At 35.3% G+C, this 21,571-nt stretch overlaps 2 protein-coding genes across 4 annotated transcripts in view; both read right to left on the reverse strand.

The window, feature by feature from the left end:
- Nucleotides 1–16,209, reverse strand: part of LOC111388492 (kinesin-like protein KIN-12D) — a 16,944-nt gene extending 735 nt beyond the window's left edge. The window contains exons 1-35 of one of the 3 annotated variants that reach the window (XM_023013221.1): nt 15,522–15,967; nt 15,282–15,437; nt 15,109–15,192; nt 14,357–14,476; nt 14,145–14,258; nt 13,970–14,062; nt 13,682–13,842; nt 13,522–13,596; nt 13,350–13,437; nt 13,210–13,268; nt 13,031–13,094; nt 12,863–12,928; nt 12,587–12,772; nt 12,113–12,217; nt 11,747–11,982; nt 11,593–11,662; nt 11,441–11,506; nt 11,284–11,328; nt 11,118–11,197; nt 10,922–11,003; nt 8,911–10,561; nt 8,611–8,672; nt 8,037–8,495; nt 7,042–7,753; nt 2,681–4,686; nt 2,483–2,590; nt 2,280–2,401; nt 2,109–2,196; nt 1,916–1,990; nt 1,435–1,674; nt 1,264–1,362; nt 632–706; nt 475–533; nt 274–385; nt 60–170 (exon numbers count right to left, since the gene is read on the reverse strand). In XM_023013221.1, coding sequence (XP_022868989.1) covers nt 60–170; nt 274–385; nt 475–533; nt 632–706; nt 1,264–1,362; nt 1,435–1,674; nt 1,916–1,990; nt 2,109–2,196; nt 2,280–2,401; nt 2,483–2,590; nt 2,681–4,686; nt 7,042–7,753; nt 8,037–8,495; nt 8,611–8,672; nt 8,911–10,561; nt 10,922–11,003; nt 11,118–11,197; nt 11,284–11,328; nt 11,441–11,506; nt 11,593–11,662; nt 11,747–11,982; nt 12,113–12,217; nt 12,587–12,772; nt 12,863–12,928; nt 13,031–13,094; nt 13,210–13,268; nt 13,350–13,437; nt 13,522–13,596; nt 13,682–13,842; nt 13,970–14,062; nt 14,145–14,258; nt 14,357–14,476; nt 15,109–15,192; nt 15,282–15,437; nt 15,522–15,815 — 8,223 coding nt within the window. In that variant the 5' untranslated portion in view covers nt 15,816–15,967. Of the gene's footprint in view, nt 1–59; nt 171–273; nt 386–474; nt 534–631; nt 707–1,263; nt 1,363–1,400; nt 1,675–1,915; nt 1,991–2,108; nt 2,197–2,279; nt 2,402–2,482; nt 2,591–2,680; nt 4,687–7,041; nt 7,754–8,036; nt 8,496–8,610; nt 8,673–8,848; nt 10,562–10,921; nt 11,004–11,117; nt 11,198–11,283; nt 11,329–11,440; nt 11,507–11,592; nt 11,663–11,746; nt 11,983–12,112; nt 12,218–12,586; nt 12,773–12,862; nt 12,929–13,030; nt 13,095–13,209; nt 13,269–13,349; nt 13,438–13,521; nt 13,597–13,681; nt 13,843–13,969; nt 14,063–14,144; nt 14,259–14,356; nt 14,477–15,108; nt 15,193–15,281; nt 15,438–15,521 lie in introns of those variants that run through there. The other 2 variants (XM_023013230.1, XR_002701590.1) reach the window with 2 other exon arrangements.
- LOC111388510 lies at nt 15,825–16,390 on the reverse strand. Its single transcript, XM_023013243.1, has one exon. It carries the CDS (start codon nt 16,200–16,202, stop codon nt 15,831–15,833), a length of 372 nt encoding a protein of 123 aa, XP_022869011.1. The 5' UTR covers nt 16,203–16,390; the 3' UTR covers nt 15,825–15,830.
- Between the last annotated feature and the right edge of the window lie 5,181 nt (nt 16,391–21,571).

The raw sequence follows: 21,571 nt of genomic DNA on the forward strand, positions 1-21,571 counted from the left end.
GGGGGGGGGGGGGGGGGGGGGGGGGGGGGGGGGGGGGGGGGGGGAATTTATTTATTTGCCTTGATTTTAGTGTGGTGGTGGATGCGTTGTTGAAGATTTTGATGACCAGACAATTTCTTGACTTCGGCTTCAAGTTCCATCACCCTCTTCTTGTGATTAATGTTGTCCGCCTGAGAGAATTAGAAGATGCTCGTCAAAATCAAAGAGTCCAAAAAGAGTTCTTTCTGCAATCATGTTGGGGAGAAATATACTAAGATCTTTGAAAGCCTGTACCTTTAACATCTCGTTTTCAGTTTTGAGCAACTGTTCTGTCTGGCTCAATTTTTCCAGGGTGACCTTTGCAGACACCATTTCAGCCTGTTTTCTCTCTATCTCCTCCAGCCACCTAGAATAAGATTTTATTGCAATTTGGGCATGTCAGGGAATTAAAATGTTTAGCAACTGAATATCCAATTTAATTGTACAGTTGATTACCCGTTCTTCTCATTAATAAAGTCATTTATTTGCTGTTTAAGTTTAGCTAATTCCTGTTCCTGCAAGCATGAAATAGTCCATGTCAGATGTAAATTCCAACTCAGAATCACAGTTATTGATGAAATATGGACCTAACTTGAGGGGAAATAAGGAGTACCTTAACTTGAGCGTCAATGTTATGATGTTGAGACTCCTCAATTAATGTGTGAAGCTGCTGATTATCCATTAAAGTCTAGCAATGACAAAGAAATGAGAATGTCACTCAGACTCACAACTGAATTCACTCATAATTTAATTTTTCCATGGGTAAATGACGCAGGATGCTATGGAACAATTATAGAAAAGGGGAAGAGAAGACAAGAAATGAGGGCAAAGGAAATCAGTTTTTATTCAGATAATCTGGTTCTTTGATTACAAATCATAAGACCCCTTTATATAAGGTTCAATGATTCTATTCTAAGTAGGAAATACACAATGAAAGCTATTAAGAGCATGTTTGAACCCCCATTTTTTCTATGAAAATGTATTTTGGATAGTATTTTGATGGAAAATGTGTGGTTAAAAAATAAGGAAAAGTTTTGAGTTTGCATGTAATATTATTTTATTGAAGAATGTGTGGTTGAAAATAAGAGAAAGAAAAATGTATTTTGGGAATAATGGGGACCAAACAATAGCTAAAACAAAGCCTAATTATGCTTCCTAAAATACACATCAAAATTGAAAACTAATATAATAATATGTCATAATACACTTTCAACTATAAACAATGAGACGAAAACATGGGTTTACCGCATAACTGTTCATGTTCATCTTTACACCTAGTAAATCCCGAATTACATCATGGGTCATGCTTTCAGTGGCAGCTAATCTAGCCTTCAGCGAAAATATCTGCAATAGAATGTGAGCCAAGTGGATAAAATGCTTACTTTAGTGGTACCAGTATTCATTCGTGAATCCAACCTCTTTTTGTCTGCTTGCAGCTATGGCCTCAAGTTCTTCTACACGTTGTCTTCCTGCACTAAGCTCCTCATCTCTGTCAGACTTTATTTGTTGAACTAAGCCCAATCCAATACATTTGAAAGGGGAACCTCCTCCCCTAGACTTCGAAGAATTTTTTTCCAATTTGTTGGATGATGAAGTTCCATGAGTAGCAGGGACTTCTGATTTGATTTGTTCTAACATGGCTTCCAATGATTTAAACTGTCATAAAATTTGCAGTTAATGCTGTTAGTTATTAAGGTTGATCCCTATATGTTTTAAAATGTAATTGACTGTGATGCCTATGGAGAAAAAAAGTTATTGATTTTGAAAGTCACTCTTACTTTCAGTGTCAAAATAAGCAACTTAATTCCAACTTTGACTAATGAATTTATTTTAAAACGTACTTTTTTTACTTATAAGTAATCTTTTTAAGCTAAGCAAAACATGCTCTTATTCCCACCTTTTGCTTGTATTCGCAAGCTTGTGCCTCTGCATGCAAATTTATCTCAGATATATGAGCTTTACATTGGGCTATCTGTCAAAGAAAAGAAAGTGAATAATAATGTTGAAAGCTAACATTTGACTGAAAACAACCGACAGTGACTACCACAACAGAGTTTATAGACAATCCATTCGATGAGAAACAACTTTACCTCTCCATCTCTGGCACCTATTTCTTTTTCAAGAATTTTTACTCGTTGAAGAGCTTCTTGAAGGTTCTTCTCCTTTTCATCCAGTTGTCTGAAGTCAAAAACTTATAAGCACTAAGAAATTTGTAAATAGTCATCTAATATACCTACTTCAATGGAATAATTAATTGAAACCTTTTTAAACCAGAATCGTTGCTTTCGACATTTTGCATTTGTTGCTTAACAGCATGAAGTTCCAGTTCCAGTTCCTCTCTCTCCAATCGCTGGCGTTCAGCTTCTCCTTTGACAATGCCGACCTTAGAAAGCAAAAATCTTGTCAAAGAAACAACAAAGGATAGTATTCCTGTATGGGTCTATCCATCTAGGAAGAGGGATACCTTTTGTTCAAGTACATCCACTGTACATTCTAGCTCCTCAATGGACCGCTCTAATAGTTTCACTTCCTTGTCCTTCTCCTCAGCATGGATTTTTCTAGTTTCTGCAATCTGTCATAACCAAACAGACATATTAAAGGGACCTATCAGTTAATTCAGTACACAATTCACAGAAAAAGTTTCCTGCCAAGACAACATTACCTCTTGTGCTTCGACAAAGATTGCTCTGTTTTCATCAGCAACTGCTCGTGCCATCTCAAGCTCTTCAGTCAAATTAAGGACTTTGTCGTGAAGATCATCTCTCTGACTGGTGACAGTATCCAAATTGCTCTTCAAGAATTCAGACGCCTTGTTCATTTCAGCAAGAGCAGCCTCCATATCAGCAACTTCCATTCTCAAGTTCTCATTTATGTTACTACTCTGTATCAATCTCTTCTCCATGGACATTTTTGCTTCTAATGCTTCTTTAACATTGGCCATCAATTCTTCATTTTCGCGGGATAATGAACTTATAGTGTCGTGCTCTTTCGCACTATCCATTTCAAGAGAAGATATTATAGCTACCTTCTCTTGCAGTTGAGTTTCAAGTTTTTGACCTTCAGCAACAGCTTGATCCAGTTCAATGGATTTCTCATCAAAATCTTTTTCTAAGGCACTTAGAGAGGCCAAAAGTTCTTCAATCTCATCCTTTTGATCCTTAGTATTAGATGCAGACTCCTGCAGCAAGCTAAAATCAAATAACAGCCCCTTAAGAATATCATCCTTCCTGGACAACTCAATTTCAAGAGAGGAAGTTTGAGATTTCAGCTCTATCGCAAGATTCTCCAAGTTTTCAAACCCTTCAAAAAATTTGGAAGCCCTCTCCAGTTCCTTAACGATCTTTTGGAACAAATCCTCTATAACCAAAACCTTCTCAAAAGTTAAGTTTAATATCTTGTCACCAATAGTATCAATGGTTTTCATCAAATCAACATTCTTCACAATGTTGGAGTTCAAAGCATTCAGGCATTCATACTCATGATTCTTGCTAGCTCCAAGTTTATTTCTCAAGAAAGCATTCTCTTCATTCAAATCCTGAATATTTGAAGACAGCTCATTTTTTACTACGGATTGAGAATGTTGAAGGGTTTCCAATTGGTTTAGCTCTTCATTTATCTTGACAATGTGATTCTGCAATGACAAAATATTTTCTCTCAATCTATGATTTTCTACGTCAAGATCATTAGTACCTTTTAGATATGATTCAAACTCGGCTTTCTTATCCTCCAAATCCTGGAAAAGTTCGCAGTGCTCTGCCTTTGCCTTTGTTAAATCATCCTGCAGGGCCTCATTTTCCATTTTAAGGCAGCTCATTTTTTTAATTTCTTCATCTTTCATTTCTGCCTCGTGTCGAAGCCTGCACAATTCAGTTTCCAGTAAACAGATGTCATTTTGCAATACCTGATTTTGTTGATAAAGCTCAGAGATATTACTCGAAGAAGTTTCAAGAGCTGCTTCCTTCACCTCAACGTCTTTTAATAACTTTGCTTGCCGTGATTCAAGATTTTGAACCTGGGACAATAGGGTTCTCTTTGCTTCCGCCAATTCTTCAAATGCACCTTTCAAGCATATATTTGAATGAGCAATTTCTTTTAATGACAGAATATCTTGCTTAAGAGCTTTGTTTACAGTGTCCATCCGGGCAATTGTTAAAAACCTTTCGTCAAGCTCTGACAACAATTTTTGCTGCTTCCTTGTTATTTTTTCAACTTCTTTTTGCTGGGAAGCATGCTCAATTTCTTTCTCCTTCAATATCAACTCATTGGAAGCAGCATCTATGCTCTGGAGAATTATACCTTTCTTGAAGTTTTCAAGGACTTCAAAGGAGTTGATTTTTGCTCTCTTGGCATCAGCTTTTAGGAGCTCTAGCTGCTTTAATTCAGATGACATGATTAAAAATTCAAAATCTTTTGCAGACAATTCCATCATGAAATTCTCTTCTTGATATTCAAGAAGTCTATCTTTATCCTTTAATAGTCTTTCTTGATCCAGAAGAGATGCTAATACATTCGAGTTACTGAGATCGAGCTCCTTCATTAGGACAGAAAGTTCAGATCCCATATGATTTGACCGTTCCAACATTAACTCTTCTTGTAACTGTAGATCTCGTATCTTCTTCTCAAAAGAGGCAAGCTTTATGGTGAGCTCCCCAGATTCATCTACTTTGCCTGATATACTATCAAAACTTTTCTTAATATCTGCCAATAACTTCCCCTTGAGTATTCTACACATTTCCAGCTCTCTCTGTGATCTAAGATTATGCTCCCGGAGTTCAGAAATTTTGGAATTCGATTCGCATATACCACGGTGAAGAAGACCATTTTCTGCGTTGAGCCCATTTGATGTTTCTAAGAGAATTCCCATGTGACAAAGATGCAAAACAGACATGGAAAAATCCTTAACGATAATCTCAGACCATACTTCCTCAAGAGATGACCTGATTAATCTCGTTGACTCGCAAAGTTGGGAATTCATGCTTAGGAAATCCGATGCTATAGCCTTGCAGTCTTCAATGGAAGTAGTTTGGACCTGTGAAACAATTTCTTCTAATTCCAATACCAGGCTCTTCATATCCACAATATCTGATTCATACTGCTGCTCAAATTTCTCATAATGCTGTACTTTCAGATTATTGGAGGACTGCAAGTTCTGAACTTCTGTGGTAAGGATATCTCTTTCATTGATCAAGGTGTTCTCCTTTTCCTTCAGCTCATGGGTGTTAAGCTTCAAGGTTTCATTAGCTATCATCAGCTCATTTATCATTATGTCTGCTTCCTTCATGGTGTCTTGAACCTCTTCAAATTTCTCAAGAACACAAGAAGCTTCAATAGATTTCTGGGCAGCAACTGCCTTGGCATCACCAAGTTCAGCCTCGAGTAACTGCAGAAAATGGACAGTTGGTAGTATTAAAAACACGTGATTGTGGAACTGGTGGCAAACGAATTGTATTTGCATAATTGTATTTTTCTCTTGTTAATTGTAGTTATTGCTGAGACACTTGGTTATCTGCCAGGAAAGAGGAAATGTAATGCTGAAAGAAAGTATGACATGGGAAATTGGAAAATAGAACTGAAGTTCAGGTATGAAGATTGAGCATTAAAGAAAACTGCATAGGTAATTTCCAATATTTCAAATATAAATTGTTACAAAAATAATGTTTTACCTGTTTAAGATGGAACCAGGAAGTGCAAGATTCTTGTACGATTTCTTCTACTCCCCTCAGTTTGCCATCCAAAGCAGCAATTTTTAGCTCAAATTTCACTTCAAAATTATTCATAGAACTTTGTAGCACAAATACTTGATTCATCAATGATTCAATGCTCTTCTTGTGACGTTTTTCAGCCATCCAGACACCTCCTTTGTCACGATGTAGTTTGTCCATCTCAGCTTGCAATCCTTGAATACTTTGAAGAGCGGATTCTATCTCTTCCTTTAGAAGAGTAGTGCTAGCATCTTTGCCATTCACATCCTTCAAAGTTTGTTCACATGCCAAAATATTACGGTCAAACATGCATTCATCCATTCTGTTTGCAGTGAAAGAATATTTTGAAGTCTCAGTTCTCGCATCCTCAAGAACACATGATTCTACATGGTTGATGTCCTGTTCTGTTCCTTTACCAGACTGCAATAAGACCAAAATAATAATATATAAAAACACAATAATGCTTTACTCCTTAACAAAATAAGTTGCCTGCAATATGCAGGGGACAGTTTGAGAAATAGAAACATTAGCTTACCCACGTTTGACATTTGTCGCTGGCGGGAAAACAATATGAACTTTCTAAAGCATTATCTCCACCAGAACCTCCAATCTGCTTCAGATACCCATTCATGCATAATTTCAGTGTTGAAACTCCAGATTTTAGCTCCACGAGTTTTTCCATGGCTTCAGAGATGTTATTTTCTTCAGTTTCTTCAAGTTTCCTCCAAAGAGCCTTAGCATCTATCTGTTCCTCTGATAGCTGCAGTTTTAGTCTGGCAGAGCGTTCTTCTAATGATTTCATTCCCAATCTGAGGATCTCGTTCTGTTTTTCTGCCTCATCAATTTTTGATGACTGATTGTGGAGAATGGCGTCTTTTTGAATAATAACTTCTGTGGCTTGTCTAAGTTGCATGTCCTTATTATTTAAAGCATTCACATGGTTGGAATTTAACTCAAACAACCGGTTCACAATCACAAAAGCGGCTGTTGCACAGCATGATGCATTTCTAAGTTGATCCTTTCCGTGTTTGATTACGCTCTCCAGCTCTTCAATAACAGACGTCTTGGCATTTAATTCAGATGTTAAAAGGAGAATATCTTTGTCCTTTTCACTGCATTCTTGATGGTGCGTTTCAGTCATTACCAATGTCGCCCCTCTCAATGACCTTAACATGCATTCCATATCATTTCTCTTATTCATCGCATCCTTTAAGCATTGATTGAGCTCATCAATTAATACTTCTTTTTCAAGAAAATAAGTTTTCATCCTCCCAAGTTGTTCAGAGATCAAATTTCTTTTCTGAGGGAATGAACTGGATGCCTGATATACTATCAAAACTTTTCTTAATATCTGCCAATAACTTCCCCTTGAGTATTCTACACATTTCCAGCTCTCTCTGTGATCTAAGATTATGCTCCCGGAGTTCAGAAATTTTGGAATTCGATTCGCATATACCACGGTGAAGAAGACCATTTTCTGCGTTGAGCCCATTTGATGTTTCTAAGAGAATTCCCATGTGACAAAGATGCAAAACAGACATGGAAAAATCCTTAACGATAATCTCAGACCATACTTCCTCAAGAGATGACCTGATTAATCTCGTTGACTCGCAAAGTTGGGAATTCATGCTTAGGAAATCCGATGCTATAGCCTTGCAGTCTTCAATGGAAGTAGTTTGGACCTGTGAAACAATTTCTTCTAATTCCAATACCAGGCTCTTCATATCCACAATATCTGATTCATACTGCTGCTCAAATTTCTCATAATGCTGTACTTTCAGATTATTGGAGGACTGCAAGTTCTGAACTTCTGTGGTAAGGATATCTCTTTCATTGATCAAGGTGTTCTCCTTTTCCTTCAGCTCATGGGTGTTAAGCTTCAAGGTTTCATTAGCTATCATCAGCTCATTTATCATTATGTCTGCTTCCTTCATGGTGTCTTGAACCTCTTCAAATTTCTCAAGAACACAAGAAGCTTCAATAGATTTCTGGGCAGCAACTGCCTTGGCATCACCAAGTTCAGCCTCGAGTAACTGCAGAAAATGGACAGTTGGTAGTATTAAAAACACGTGATTGTGGAACTGGTGGCAAACGAATTGTATTTGCATAATTGTATTTTTCTCTTGTTAATTGTAGTTATTGCTGAGACACTTGGTTATATGCCAGGAAAGAGGAAATGTAATGCTGAAAGAAAGTATGACATGGGAAATTGGAAAATAGAACTGAAGTTCAGGTATGAAGATTGAGCATTAAAGAAAACTGCATAGGTAATTTCCAATATTTCAAATATAAATTGTTACAAAAATAATGTTTTACCTGTTTAAGATGGAACCAGGAAGTGCAAGATTCTTGTACGATTTCTTCTACTCCCCTCAGTTTGCCATCCAAAGCAGCAATTTTTAGCTCAAATTTCACTTCAAAATTATTCATAGAACTTTGTAGCACAAATACTTGATTCATCAATGATTCAATGCTCTTCTTGTGACGTTTTTCAGCCATCCAGACACCTCCTTTGTCACGATGTAGTTTGTCCATCTCAGCTTGCAATCCTTGAATACTTTGAAGAGCGGATTCTATCTCTTCCTTTAGAAGAGTAGTGCTAGCATCTTTGCCATTCACATCCTTCAAAGTTTGTTCACATGCCAAAATATTACGGTCAAACATGCATTCATCCATTCTGTTTGCAGTGAAAGAATATTTTGAAGTCTCAGTTCTCGCATCCTCAAGAACACATGATTCTACATGGTTGATGTCCTGTTCTGTTCCTTTACCAGACTGCAATAAGACCAAAATAATAATATATAAAAACACAATAATGCTTTACTCCTTAACAAAATAAGTTGCCTGCAATATGCAGGGGACAGTTTGAGAAATAGAAACATTAGCTTACCCACGTTTGACATTTGTCGCTGGCGGGAAAACAATATGAACTTTCTAAAGCATTATCTCCACCAGAACCCTCAAGAACACATGATTCTACATGGTTGATGTCCTGTTCTGTTCCTTTACCAGACTGCAATAAGACCAAAATAATAATATATAAAAACACAATAATGCTTTACTCCTTAACAAAATAAGTTGCCTGCAATATGCAGGGGACAGTTTGAGAAATAGAAACATTAGCTTACCCACGTTTGACATTTGTCGCTGGCGGGAAAACAATATGAACTTTCTAAAGCATTATCTCCACCAGAACCTCCAATCTGCTTCAGATACCCATTCATGCATAATTTCAGAGTTGAAACTCCAGATTTTAGCTCCACGAGTTTTTCCATGGCTTCAGAGATGTTATTTTCTTCAGTTTCTTCAAGTTTCCTCCAAAGAGCCTTAGCATCTATCTGTTCCTCTGATAGCTGCAGTTTTAGTCTGGCAGAGCGTTCTTCTAATGATTTCATTCCCAATCTGAGGATCTCGTTCTGTTTTTCTGCCTCATCAATTTTTGATGACTGATTGTGGAGAATGGCGTCTTTTTGAATAATAACTTCTGTGGCTTGTCTAAGTTGCATGTCCTTATTATTTAAAGCATTCACATGGTTGGAATTTAACTCAAACAACCGGTTCACAATCACAAAAGCGGCTGTTGCACAGCATGATGCATTTCTAAGTTGATCCTTTCCGTGTTTGATTACGCTCTCCAGCTCTTCAATAACAGACGTCTTGGCATTTAATTCAGATGTTAAAAGGAGAATATCTTTGTCCTTTTCACTGCATTCTTGATGGTGCGTTTCAGTCATTACCAATGTCGCCCCTCTCAATGACCTTAACATGCATTCCATATCATTTCTCTTATTCATCGCATCCTTTAAGCATTGATTGAGCTCATCAATTAATACTTCTTTTTCAAGAAAATTAGTTTTCATCCTCCCAAGTTGTTCAGAGATCAAATTTCTTTTCTGAGGGAATGAACTGGGAATATCATCAAGCTGGTCAGAGACGTCTTTGAGAGCCTCCTGCCCACCGGTAAGAACACCTTCAATCTCATTGGTCAATCGTTCCCATTCTTCTGACAAGTTTCTTAACTGATTTTCTTTGCGTTCTAGCATTTGAGCTAATCTTGTGTTCTCTTGAGTCCTCGCGCCTAAATTGTCCTCCAGATTTTTCATCTCAGCTTGAAATAGAACCAACTTCTCCCTGCTATCCATCTCTTTCAAGCTACTATCTTGGACTTCCTGTTGAAGAACAGCAAGTTCTTCTTGCAAGCAAATAATCACCTCAGCAGTTTCTGCCTCAACCTGCTTGCGGACTTCGTCCATTTCTTCTTCTTTAGATGCTTGAATCGAATTATCACTTTGATACCACTGATTCAATCTCTTGGCCTTTTCAAGAGAATCATGCATCTTCTTCAACCTTGCTTCTATAGGAGAATCATTACTTATGGATCGCTTAAAGGATGAGATATCTCTAAACTCTTGAGCGTGAATTTGCTCCTTTAAAGAAGAGATTTCAAGCATTTGTTTATGCAATAGTTCAGCATAGTTGTCATTAGAGTTACGGAGCTCCTCTATCTCATTCATCGTTAGAAATTGCTGAGACTCAAGAGCTTCAATAACGGATTTTGCTTTCTCAAGTTCTTCTTGGACATCTTCACAATTTTGAGTAATAGACAGAATCATTTCCTTTGACAAATGAAGTTCTCTGTTCAAAGATTGTGTCATTTCCTCTGCTTTAAAAGAGTTTGACTTCTCTTCTTTAAGAATAATTTTCAAAATGTCCAACTCCAGTTGTAAACCCACAATATCTTCTTTGTGGGTCATAAGTTTTCTGTACCTATTTTGGCCGTTCTCTTGCTCCTCGGCCAATATTATCTGCTCGTTGAAAATTGGAACTTCCTTTATTGATTCCTGAAAGAAGTAGTTATAATCAATTTCAAGAAAATAGTTCTAAGAGGAAATTAAGGACAACCAAAGAAGTTAGTTGCTAGATATATTTGCACAAACCTTATAGTAAGCATAAAAGAAAATTAATCATGAAATGCATCATTATATGTATAATCATCACAAAAGATATTCTACTGTGGTGTCCTTTTATGACAGCAAATAGAGATTAAAGAAAAAAGAATCCTTCCCTTATTATCAAATTCATGGAAAATACTGGAGAAAGTTGGTGTCTCAAAACTTGCATACTTGATAATAAAATTATGCACGGAAGTATAAATTGTGCTCTTTCTTATCTTCCTCTCTTAACGTAAAAGTTAATGGCACCTTCATGAATTCAGGACTGGAGTCATGCTCATGAATTACAGATCCGATGGTATTCAATGATTCATTTAACTTGTCAATCTCCCTGAACAAGATTTTAAAAAAAAAAAAAAAAGGAAAAAAAAATGTTACAACCAGGAATAGACGAAGGAGATATTTCAATACAAAGAAAACCCAAAAACATGTAAAGACTTCTTACCCTCTGAGTTTTGCATTGTTTTCTAAAGTACTGCTTAGATTACTCCGGGTTTCCTCTAATTCATTCATAGTCCTCTTCAACTGTGAAAAGAAAATTATGATAAGAAGTCAAGGTCCGGAAAATAAATCTTACAGCATACAATGTTTTCAGGAATATGACGTCCAACCTCCTCGCTGAGTGAATCATTTTCCTCATTGGTATGAAGAGCACACTGTATCAATGGAAACAAAGATATATAAGGCTTCTTCAAAATCAGTGGACCTGAATCTTCTTTTCCAGAATAGCAATAAAAAACAATGTGCAGATCTCTTTAAAGAATTTACATGAGAAGCTATATTTTTGTCTTGATGGCTTTGCTGCTTCAAATTTCCATCGAGGAAGAGAATTAGCTGCCAAAGGGAGAAATTCTGGGTCAAAGGCATGAACTAATTTGAGAAGCAGAAAAAAGATATGGACTATTGGCTGGATAAGATACCTGATTCCGCAGTTCAGATACTTCAGCCAATAACATCTCTCTCTCCCCTTCTTCATAGAAGTCTTGAAATCTGTAAGTTCCAACGTGAATATTTTTAAAAATAAATTGAAGAACTTGTGAATAAAGCCAAGCCAACATTTTTTTAAAAACCTACCGTCTAACTTGCTCTAAAAGCCTAATATTTTCATGGGCAAAGCGAGTCACTTCAGGATTCCTATCAACCCTTGAATGCATCAGCTGGATTTCTTCTGAAAGTTCCCTGTTCTCTTCCAGCAAATAAGCATCTGCTGATGTCAAGCCACCGAGGAGAGCCTCCATTCTTTGAATTTTGTCTTCTCTAAATTTCAGCATCATTTTTGTGCATCTGGTGTCCTCTTCTCTTTGACTAACCTGAAAATCAATGCCACCGTGAAATGTTTCTAAGGAGCTAAACACAAATGACAAAACAAATTCCTCATTTATTTCCAGCAATACCTGTCTCACCATAAAAGAGAAAGTGGGAGAGAGAAGAGAGAGTTACCAGACGGTTCAAGTGTTCAATTTCAGCTTCAAGCCGTTTAATAGAAGTATCTGCCATCTGTTCCCTCCTTAGTGCACCAGCAAGTGTAGCTTCCAGTGATTTTAACTATGAAATCAATGGCAAAATGCGAAAACAGAAAACCAGCAGGTAACATGTCAAAATCTTTTCTTTTAAAGAAAACACGTCTGAATTATGAGATAAAAAGGATGTCAGAGGCATAGCTCAACTTTTAATTTGTCATTTTAGATTCTCTCTCTTTTGTTTTGGCATATTTAATTAATTGAACTTAGATTAATTGACAATGTTATCGAATTGAGTATGCTCAGATATTTCCAGATTGAAGGCTAAATTAAATGTTCATATGTTAATTTGACTCAAACTGCTGTCATTTGCTTTCAACCATTAGCAACAATTATCCAGTGATGGAACCAGCTGTCTGAAGAAAAAACAAAGGCAAATTACAACTTGATATACCTGTTTACATGACATTTTGAGAACAACTTTAGATGCTTTTCCAAGTAAATTATTCTGGTGATCTGGTTCATCAGTTGTCCTTTCACTACAACCATCTTCATTTTCGTTCCTTGCATCTCTGACTATTGCTGGACCAAAGGATAATGATCGAGAAACCTTTTCATGTTTGAGAACAGAAAGCTCTTCCTATTACAACAACAAATCACGAGTTTCGATTGTAAATTAGTTTTGTGGTCAATTTGTACAATGTGAGAGCCATATAAAACTAGCTACCACCTTTAGCAAACGTATTTGATGTTGCAGAGCAATGACATCTTTTGATGAATCTTCATTGATGACAGCCTTTGTCATGAAAAAAGAGAAAAAGGCAGGTTAATATATCCAGTATCCACTTTGTTATCAATTTAAAAGCCCAATGTATCATTTAAGCATGAACAAGCTTACATTATTCTGAATGAGTTTTGCTCGTTGAGCAAACTTTAGAGTGTTAAGTGTTTCAGCAGCACAACTGAGTAAATTAAATTTAGTATTTTCATTAGTCGACAACACAAAAAATAAGATGAAGCTCAAAATTTGCAAAAAAAAGAAATAGTTTCCCTACACGTAGAATCACATCAACATACCAGATAGACGGGCTGACGTTGGCTATCATCATTGTTTTCGAATTTCCACCCAAAGAATCCTGTTTTTCATTTTTGGAACATAACGATATGATTTTTAATAGGTCTAGGAAAAATATAAAAGTGAATAGTTAATAATGCACCTGAAGAAGAAATGTCAGCCTTGAATCTCTATAAGGAACGTGCCTTGGTCTCCCATGTGCTACATCCACTAGGACCATTATTACATGACTACAAAAGCAAGACCTATGTTCACTTGCTATATAACCCTAAGAAAACAGATGGCTAGTCAGTGATATGAAATTAATGTAATACCCTAGCGTTGATAGCGATTTATTGATGCTTGCAGCTTCCTTTAGACGCTCGCCCTCGGCACCAGAAGTCTTTTGCCTGATAGGGATAAAAGCAATATAAATGATGTGACAGCGTGAGATTCCCATCTATTTGAGAAATTAACATGAATAATGATGTAAACCTTTCAGAGCCGGCAAGGTCAACAAGGTTCAGCCGAGCAAAACGAAAGTTAGTAGTTGAATCCTTTTCCCATCTACTCTCAATCACACATGTAAAAACACTATGGGAGCGACTGCTTTCTCTGTTCATATTTGTAGCGGCAACTTTCCTATTTGCAGAACCCTACAAGCAAACCTCAAATTTTATTTGCTAGGGACAAACATTATGCATGCATCCATGCACACATACATCTGTGAAGATTGGATAATTAGAGTAAATCAAAAGAGGAAAAAGAGTAAAACCCAGTCACCTGACTCAGAAGCTGAAGAACGTCACCTACAGTTTGGACCTCGAATTCGGATAGATTTTCAACATACACGCCCTTTTTGACGTCCTCGCGTAACTATGAAAAGAGATTATAAATATGAGGAAACAACATTTAACAATTGAGGCACTACATTATCCTATCAGAAAGGTATAAGTACCATCAAATTTGTAGATGAAGGATCAAGAAGATCAGTTATTTGCTCATTATAAATCTCCAGGAAAGAGCATTTGCAATTGTATTTTAGCCGTTCATCTCTTCGTATTTCCTCCTCCTTAAAAATAAAGCTCGTGATGAAAGTGTCTTGTTGCAATGAAAATGTTTATATTAGAAGGTGACTTGGCAAAAGCAGGCAAAGAGAGTTGAACTTACCGCTCTAATTCTTGCAAACAAAAATTCGAATATGCGCGGGGTCATTCCACGATTTGGACTAGGAGTGACTTCTAGCTCATCAATCCCACCAAGCATTGTGTAAGTCTTCCCACTACCTGTCTGCATCATTAATCCATTTCAACATATGATATTGAGAGGGAAAAGAAACTGTAGTTGATGTGTGAACTCAAGAAAGCAAGGTCCGTAACAATGCTTAAGCGATAGTACCTATCATTTTATGAACGCATTCGAGGAAGAAGAACCTAGACTGTCACTTAAGCTAGTAAATAGAAATACACGAGAAAATTAAATAGGGTCAAAGTAAATAGGAATTTCGATCGCAAGAATGACAAAATTAAGTTGAAGGTACTCCAGCCATTGCTTGTACTATCTATTTTGAAGATTACAGTACTAATCGAGACTATCTTCATGCAGATTATACTAAAACAGGCAGCTGGAAATTAGAGATCTTGGAAAATAGGAATAACACACAGACCGCACTCGATGAAAAAGATTGAAAATAAGTTTGCCTCTCAGATATCATAGGTCCAATATCATCCTTGATTCATCAAAAATTTGAACTATGCCTAAAAATGAGAACCAGAAGCCCCGTCTTCATATGTGAACAAAATAATCTGCAAAGCCAAATGTTTGAATGCTTTTGTAGTATTTTCTCAGAAATTTTGCATCAGAAACAAATTCCCAACTAGTCATTGTGTAAAATTATTATGCAAACAAGTATATTGTATTACCTGCCCATATGCAAACATACAGCTATTGTACCCTGACAAGCAATTCTCCACCATAGGCAAGCCAACCATTCTAAAAAGTGTCTCCTGCAAATTCACCGCGAAGTACAGAAGTGTAAATAGTCTTTTTAGCTATACGTTTTGCAAATCGAAGAGTATGTTTGTTCTCTATGGACCTGGTCTATAGTTTCACATGCTACATGATCAAACATAAATGGGGTCTCGGGTTGCCCTATCCAGGTGATGCATTGTGCGCTTTCCTGCTTCAAGCACCTACTGTAACCATAAGTACCTTTCTCCATGTTATTGAGAGGACGTACTCGTATCAAAACCTATAAAAGATATTGTTCAATTATTCCTAAATAAATTGAAAGGAAATTAAGAAGCAGAATGCAATTTGCAGAAAAGAAGCTTACTTGGACATTGTGTTCCATCCAGAAAGATGAATCTTCCTTGAGTTCAAAATGGGGCACTTCTACTGAATTAACAACAGTGGCAGAATTGCAAGAACTCGGAATCCCTTTAGATAGTGCGGCAAAGTTGGCCATTCGAGCAGCCCCACTGGCCAGAGGCCTAGAACCACTGGCTAGACAGAGGCCGGGATTTGGAGGCTTGCTTACACTCTTAGTGGGCGTGCTTTGAGTCGAATTACACTCTGAATAACTTGAAGTGGCCTTTCCCATCGTCCTAGTAGACCGTGGTGTATTCATATTCTCCGCTGCCCTTCACTCCTCCCTCGACTCAACGGCACTAGAACTAGAGTAACAGTCACTCTTCTGGGCCCACCCAAAGTGATTTTTTGACACTAGCCCTTGTTTTTCTGGAGTGGAATGCAGCATTGTTGAATCTGACTTCTTAGACTTTGGCTTAACGGGGGTTCTGTCAGTTTTATTAACCTTAACACCACTCAATTTTTGATCTATACCACCTTTAGAATTCTGGATTGGTTCTTGAATTGCATATAGAGGGGGCCTCTGAGAATCCTTGATAATCTGAGGACCTAAAGAGTCCCTGGGATTTATAGGGACATTCTCGATTTCCTCTGCGTTGGGATTCTTGCCGGAATTTCGGCGCATAAATTTGAAATCCCTCAACATTCTGAATCCCCCACAAATTTAAACAGAAATTATGAAAAGAAGAATGGGATATTTCAATAATTCTTAATTTCTTGAAGGTATACCTGTAAGAGGAAACGAAGAAAAGAGCTCCGAAACTACGAAATCCTGAAATTTTTTCTTACTTATGCGGAATGAAGGAGCTCGTATTCAGCTGCTTCTTTGGTGGGTTTCAGCCAAATTTTGAACCAAAAGTTATTTCCATTTTTCTCTCAAGATTTCACATGAATCCTTCGATACTGAAGAAGAATAAGGGTCCCTTTCTCTCTCCTCCCCGAGTGATGTAATAATTTCAAAATTCGAGTAAAAAGTATGGTAGGTCTCAAGATAGACGGCTGAGATGAGATCTAGAATTTGAAATTAGGGAGCATCGCGCTATGGGATTTTGAATTGGTTGAGAGAGAGACGATGTAAAAAAGGAATAAAGGATTGGTTAATAAATAATAATTAATGTTAAAACGGCTATAATTTCAAATTTGTTACAAAAGAGAACAAAAGAGAAATGGACGCAGAGAAATCAATAGAATTGTGTATATTTTATTAAGAATCAAAATTTTATATTTATAAGGTAGAATTAGGAATACAATAGTAATAATTTATAGGGGTAAAATTGTCATTTACCTCCAAAACCTAATAAACTTACATTTTACAACACCCCATTTTGAATGACACATTACAAAATATATGTGTCGTTAAAATCTTGTTTGACAAAAATTTAATGGAAAAAAATCAAATGAAAGAAAAAAAGTACAGTTATTTTGAAGTACTAAAAATAAATATTGCCTCATTAAAATATTGTTAGGAAAATTTAGTGGGATAAAATTTAAGCGAGGGAAAAAGAGTACAACTACTCCCCCTAATGTTGATCACTGAAGATCTTTGAGTTGACGCATTTCAATCTCATGAACTAATTTCTTGAATGTAAATGTTGGCAGTGCTTTTGTGAATAAATCGATCACATTGTCACTTAAGCGAATTTGTTTGATGTCGATGTCACTATTCTTTTGAAGCTCATGTGTATGGAAGAATTTTGAAAAAATATGTTTCATCTTGTCATATTTGATATAGCTTCATCTTAGTTGTACAATACAAGTTGCGTTATTTTTCATACAAAATTGTTAGATTATCTTTTATTAAAGTTAACCCACATGATGCAGGATATGATGGGTCATATTTCTCAACCATACACATTTTTGACTTGCTTCATAGATTACAGTAATTTCAAAATGATTTGAGGATATTGCTGTCAAGGATTGCTTCACAGATCTCCAAAATATATTCATTCCTCCACGTGTAAACACATAACCAGTTTGTGATTTAGCTTTATGTTGGTCAGATAGATAACTTGCATATGCATATCCTATCAAAGTAGATCCCGACTTTTGAGAATAAAATAATTATAAATTAATAATACCCTTTAGGTAACGAAAAATATGTTTTAACATCATTCCAATGTCTTTGAGTTGATATAGAGCTATATCTTGTAAGGAGATTTACAGAAAATACTTTGTTGGGTCAAGTGCAATTTACAAGATAAGTTAATGCTCTAATTGTACTAAGGTATGATACTTCAAGACCGAGAACCTTTTCTCCATCTTCAAGTGGACGAAATGGATCATTTTTCATATCAAGTGATCGAACAACCATAGGGATGCCATGGATGTGCATTATCTCTATAAAAATGTTTTAAAACTTTTTCTGTATACGTAGATTGGTGAACAAGTAATCCATTTATGAAATGTTCAATCTGCAATTTGAGACAAAATTTTATTTTTCCCAAATCTTTCATCTCAAAATCATTTTTCAAATAATCAGTATTTTTGTTGAGCTATTCAAGAGTTTTAATTAAATTTAAATCATCAACATAAATTGTCACAATTGCAAATCTAATATCTGTTTTCTTTATGAAAACATATGGACAGATATTGTCATTATTATAACCATCTTTCAACAAATATTCGTTAAGGCGATTATATTACATGTGTCCGGATTGATTTAATCCATATAATGATCTTTACAATTTAATTGAGAATATAGTTCTAGAGAATGTATCATTTGTTCCTGGTACCTTAAGTCTTTCAAGGACTTTCATATACATGTCGCTATCAAGTGAACCATACAAATATGCAGTTACTACATCCATAAAGTGCATATCAAGCTTTTGTGACACAGTCAAAATAATTAAAAATCTAAAAGTGATGGAATCCATTACAGAATAATATGTTTCCTCCTAGCAATTCCTGGTCTTTGTGAGAAACCTTGAGCTACTAGTCGAGTTTTGTACCTTGTAATTTCATTATTTTCATTTTTCTTTCATAGAAAAACACATTTGTATCCAATAGGGATCACATTTTTAGGTGTTCAAATTACGAGTCCAAACACTTTTCGTTTCTATAAGGAATTCAATTACGCATGTATTGCTTCTTTCCATTTTGGCCAATCATTTCTATTTTGATAGTCTGTAACTGATTGTGATTCAGGATCCTCATTTTGCATAATATCAAGAGCCACATTATAGGTAAAAATGTTATCTATAACATTGTCTCGTTCCCATAATTTAAGAGCTAACATATTATTTATTGAAATCTCATTATTTTTGGACACTTGTGGTTTTTCATGAACCATATCTTCAATATTTGATTAATCAATCTTTTCTAATGTTACTTCTTCTGAAATTTTTGGTTGGTTTTTCTATTATGCCTTTCTTTTTCGAGATACAGAGTCTTTTGAATGGCCAGTCAATCACGCTTTTGGCGTATTTGAGATTCATTTGTCACAGCAGATTGTCTTATATGGACATAAATTTTTGTTGAAATATTTTCTGCTGGAATATATGACTTTGTCACTTTTTGTGTCAATAAATGCATCAGGTAAATGATTTGCAACTCTTTGCAAATAAATAATTTTTTCAAAATCTTGCTCACATTTATTGTTGTGGGAATCAAAGTGAGATAGAATTGTTTCATTCCAAGTAATTTTGCCTTATTTTTTAGGATATAGTTTTTTCCCTCCCAAAGTTGGGAAAGTCAATTCATCAAAATGACAATTTGCGAAACGTGCAGTAACTAAATCACCCGCTTAAAGGTTCAGGATACCTAATAATTGATGGTGAATCAAAACTCACATAAATCTCGAGTCTTCATTGGGGACCCGTTTTAGTACGTTGTGGGGGGTAAAATAGGGACTTTGACTGCATAACCAAAAATTCGTAGGTGAGAAATATCAGGTTCGATACCAAATGCCAGTTGCAAAGGTGAATATTGATAATAGGCAATTGGTATAATACAAACCAATGATGCAGGACGTAAGATGACATGACCCCAGACAATAGTTGGGAGTTTTGTTTTCATAAGTAATGGTCCGGCAATAAGTTGTAGACGTTTAATAAACGACTCCGCTAAACCATTTTGTGTATGGACAAGCACAACTAAATGCTCAATTACAATCACAATTGACATATAGTAGTTATCGAATGCTTGTGATCTAAATTCACCATCATTGTCAAGGCTAATAGTTTGAATTGAGTAATCGAAAAATTGCGCTCGTGATTTTATAATTTGAGCAAATAATCTAACAAAGGCTACATTCCTAGTGAAAAGTAGGCAAACATGTGACCACCTAGCAGAAGAATCAATTAATACCATAAAATAACAAAATGATCTACATGGTGGGTGTATTGGCCCATATATATCTCCATGAATTCTTATCAAAAAAGTTGAAAATTCAATATTGACCTTTGTAGTCGAAGGTCTAATGACTAACTTGACTTGTGAACAAACTACACGTGGATAATCATTTGGCAAAAGAATCTTTTGGTTTTTTAAATGATGTCCGTGTGAGTTGTTTATTATTCGACGCATCATTATAACTCTTGGATATCCAAATCGATCGTGCCAAATTATAAAGCTTTTTGGGTCAACAAACTTCTGGTTTTCATATTATTTGATTCAAACATTTTTATATGTTAGATGGAAGTGCATGAAATTTTTCTTTTATCTGCTTCTAACCAGATACAAAAGAAGTTATACAAAGATATTCAATATTATTGTCTTGCATTGTCTCAATATGATATCCATTGCAACAGATATCTTTAAGACTAAGCAAATTTCTTCTAAATTTGTTAGAATAAAGTGTATCGTCAATATATAATTTTGAATTATTTGGTAAAATAATACAAACTCTTCCTAAGCCTTCAACGATATTCGCATGCATCTGATATTGTATTAACATTATTTTCTTCTAATGTTAAGTTCAAAAAATATTTTATATCCTGAAGAATGGTATGCATAGTTGCACTATCAATCAATCAGGTGTCTTGACAATCCATCATGAATCTTCTAAGAGACTCATGCTGATAACGTATTATAAAATAGAAGAGAACGGAGAAAAGTTAATAGACTTGTGTGTATTTTATTAAGAACCAAAACCCTGTATTTATATAGCAGAATCAAAGATACAATAGTAATAATTTTTAGAGCTGCAAGGATTATCATTCACGTCTGTAACTTAATAAAGTTACCTTTTACAACAAAATTATGTATTTTAAAGTAATGATTTTCTAAAGAATGTGTGTTCTAAAATTAAGTGCATGTTTGGAAGTATTTTTTCCTCAAAAAATCAATTTTTTTTATTATTTTACTATTTCAGTCGTCATGTTTTACTTCTTCTCTCACAGATAAGATTTACTTTTCTATCTAACAGTCAAAAAATCAATTTTAAAAATCACTATCAAACAAGCCTTAAGTAAAAAAAATTTAATTTACGTGTAAAATTATTTTTATTAGAGAATGTGTAACTGAAAATAAGAAAGAAAAATGTATAGTATAAAAATAGAGCCTCAAATAGAGGCTAACACAAAAGTCTTATGGTTGCAAAATTTAGCCCTTATTTGATGGTCATTATAAAAAAAAAAAAAAATTGTGAAAAAATGATGTTTTAAATAGTGATTTTTCGAAGAATGTATGGTCAAAAAATACTGAAAAGTACAAAATATTTTATTATATGAATATATAATTGAAAATGAGTATAAGAAAAAAAGATAGTCAAATAAGGGCATCAAAGCGAGCATTTAAATTAAGAGTATTTTCGAAAAATATTTAAAAACACTCTGGTCAAACATCTTTTAGTTTTACATTTCATAATATTTATAAGTACTATACTTTTTAACCATTTCTTTCTGTTTACAAACACTATGATTTATAAACACTTCCCAAATATACACTTACAATGTAGTAATAATTGTACTTAAAATTTGCATTTAAACTTTAACTTTTTGCACCATGTCGTAACTGTTTATAAGATTTTCAATCTCTGTTCGTTTTTACACTTTTACACATAACTTTTTTCGTTGC

Source organism: Olea europaea, chromosome 3 (genome assembly GCF_002742605.1).
Source record: "Olea europaea var. sylvestris chromosome 3, O_europaea_v1, whole genome shotgun sequence".
NCBI classification, from domain to species: Eukaryota; Viridiplantae; Streptophyta; class Magnoliopsida; order Lamiales; family Oleaceae; genus Olea; species Olea europaea.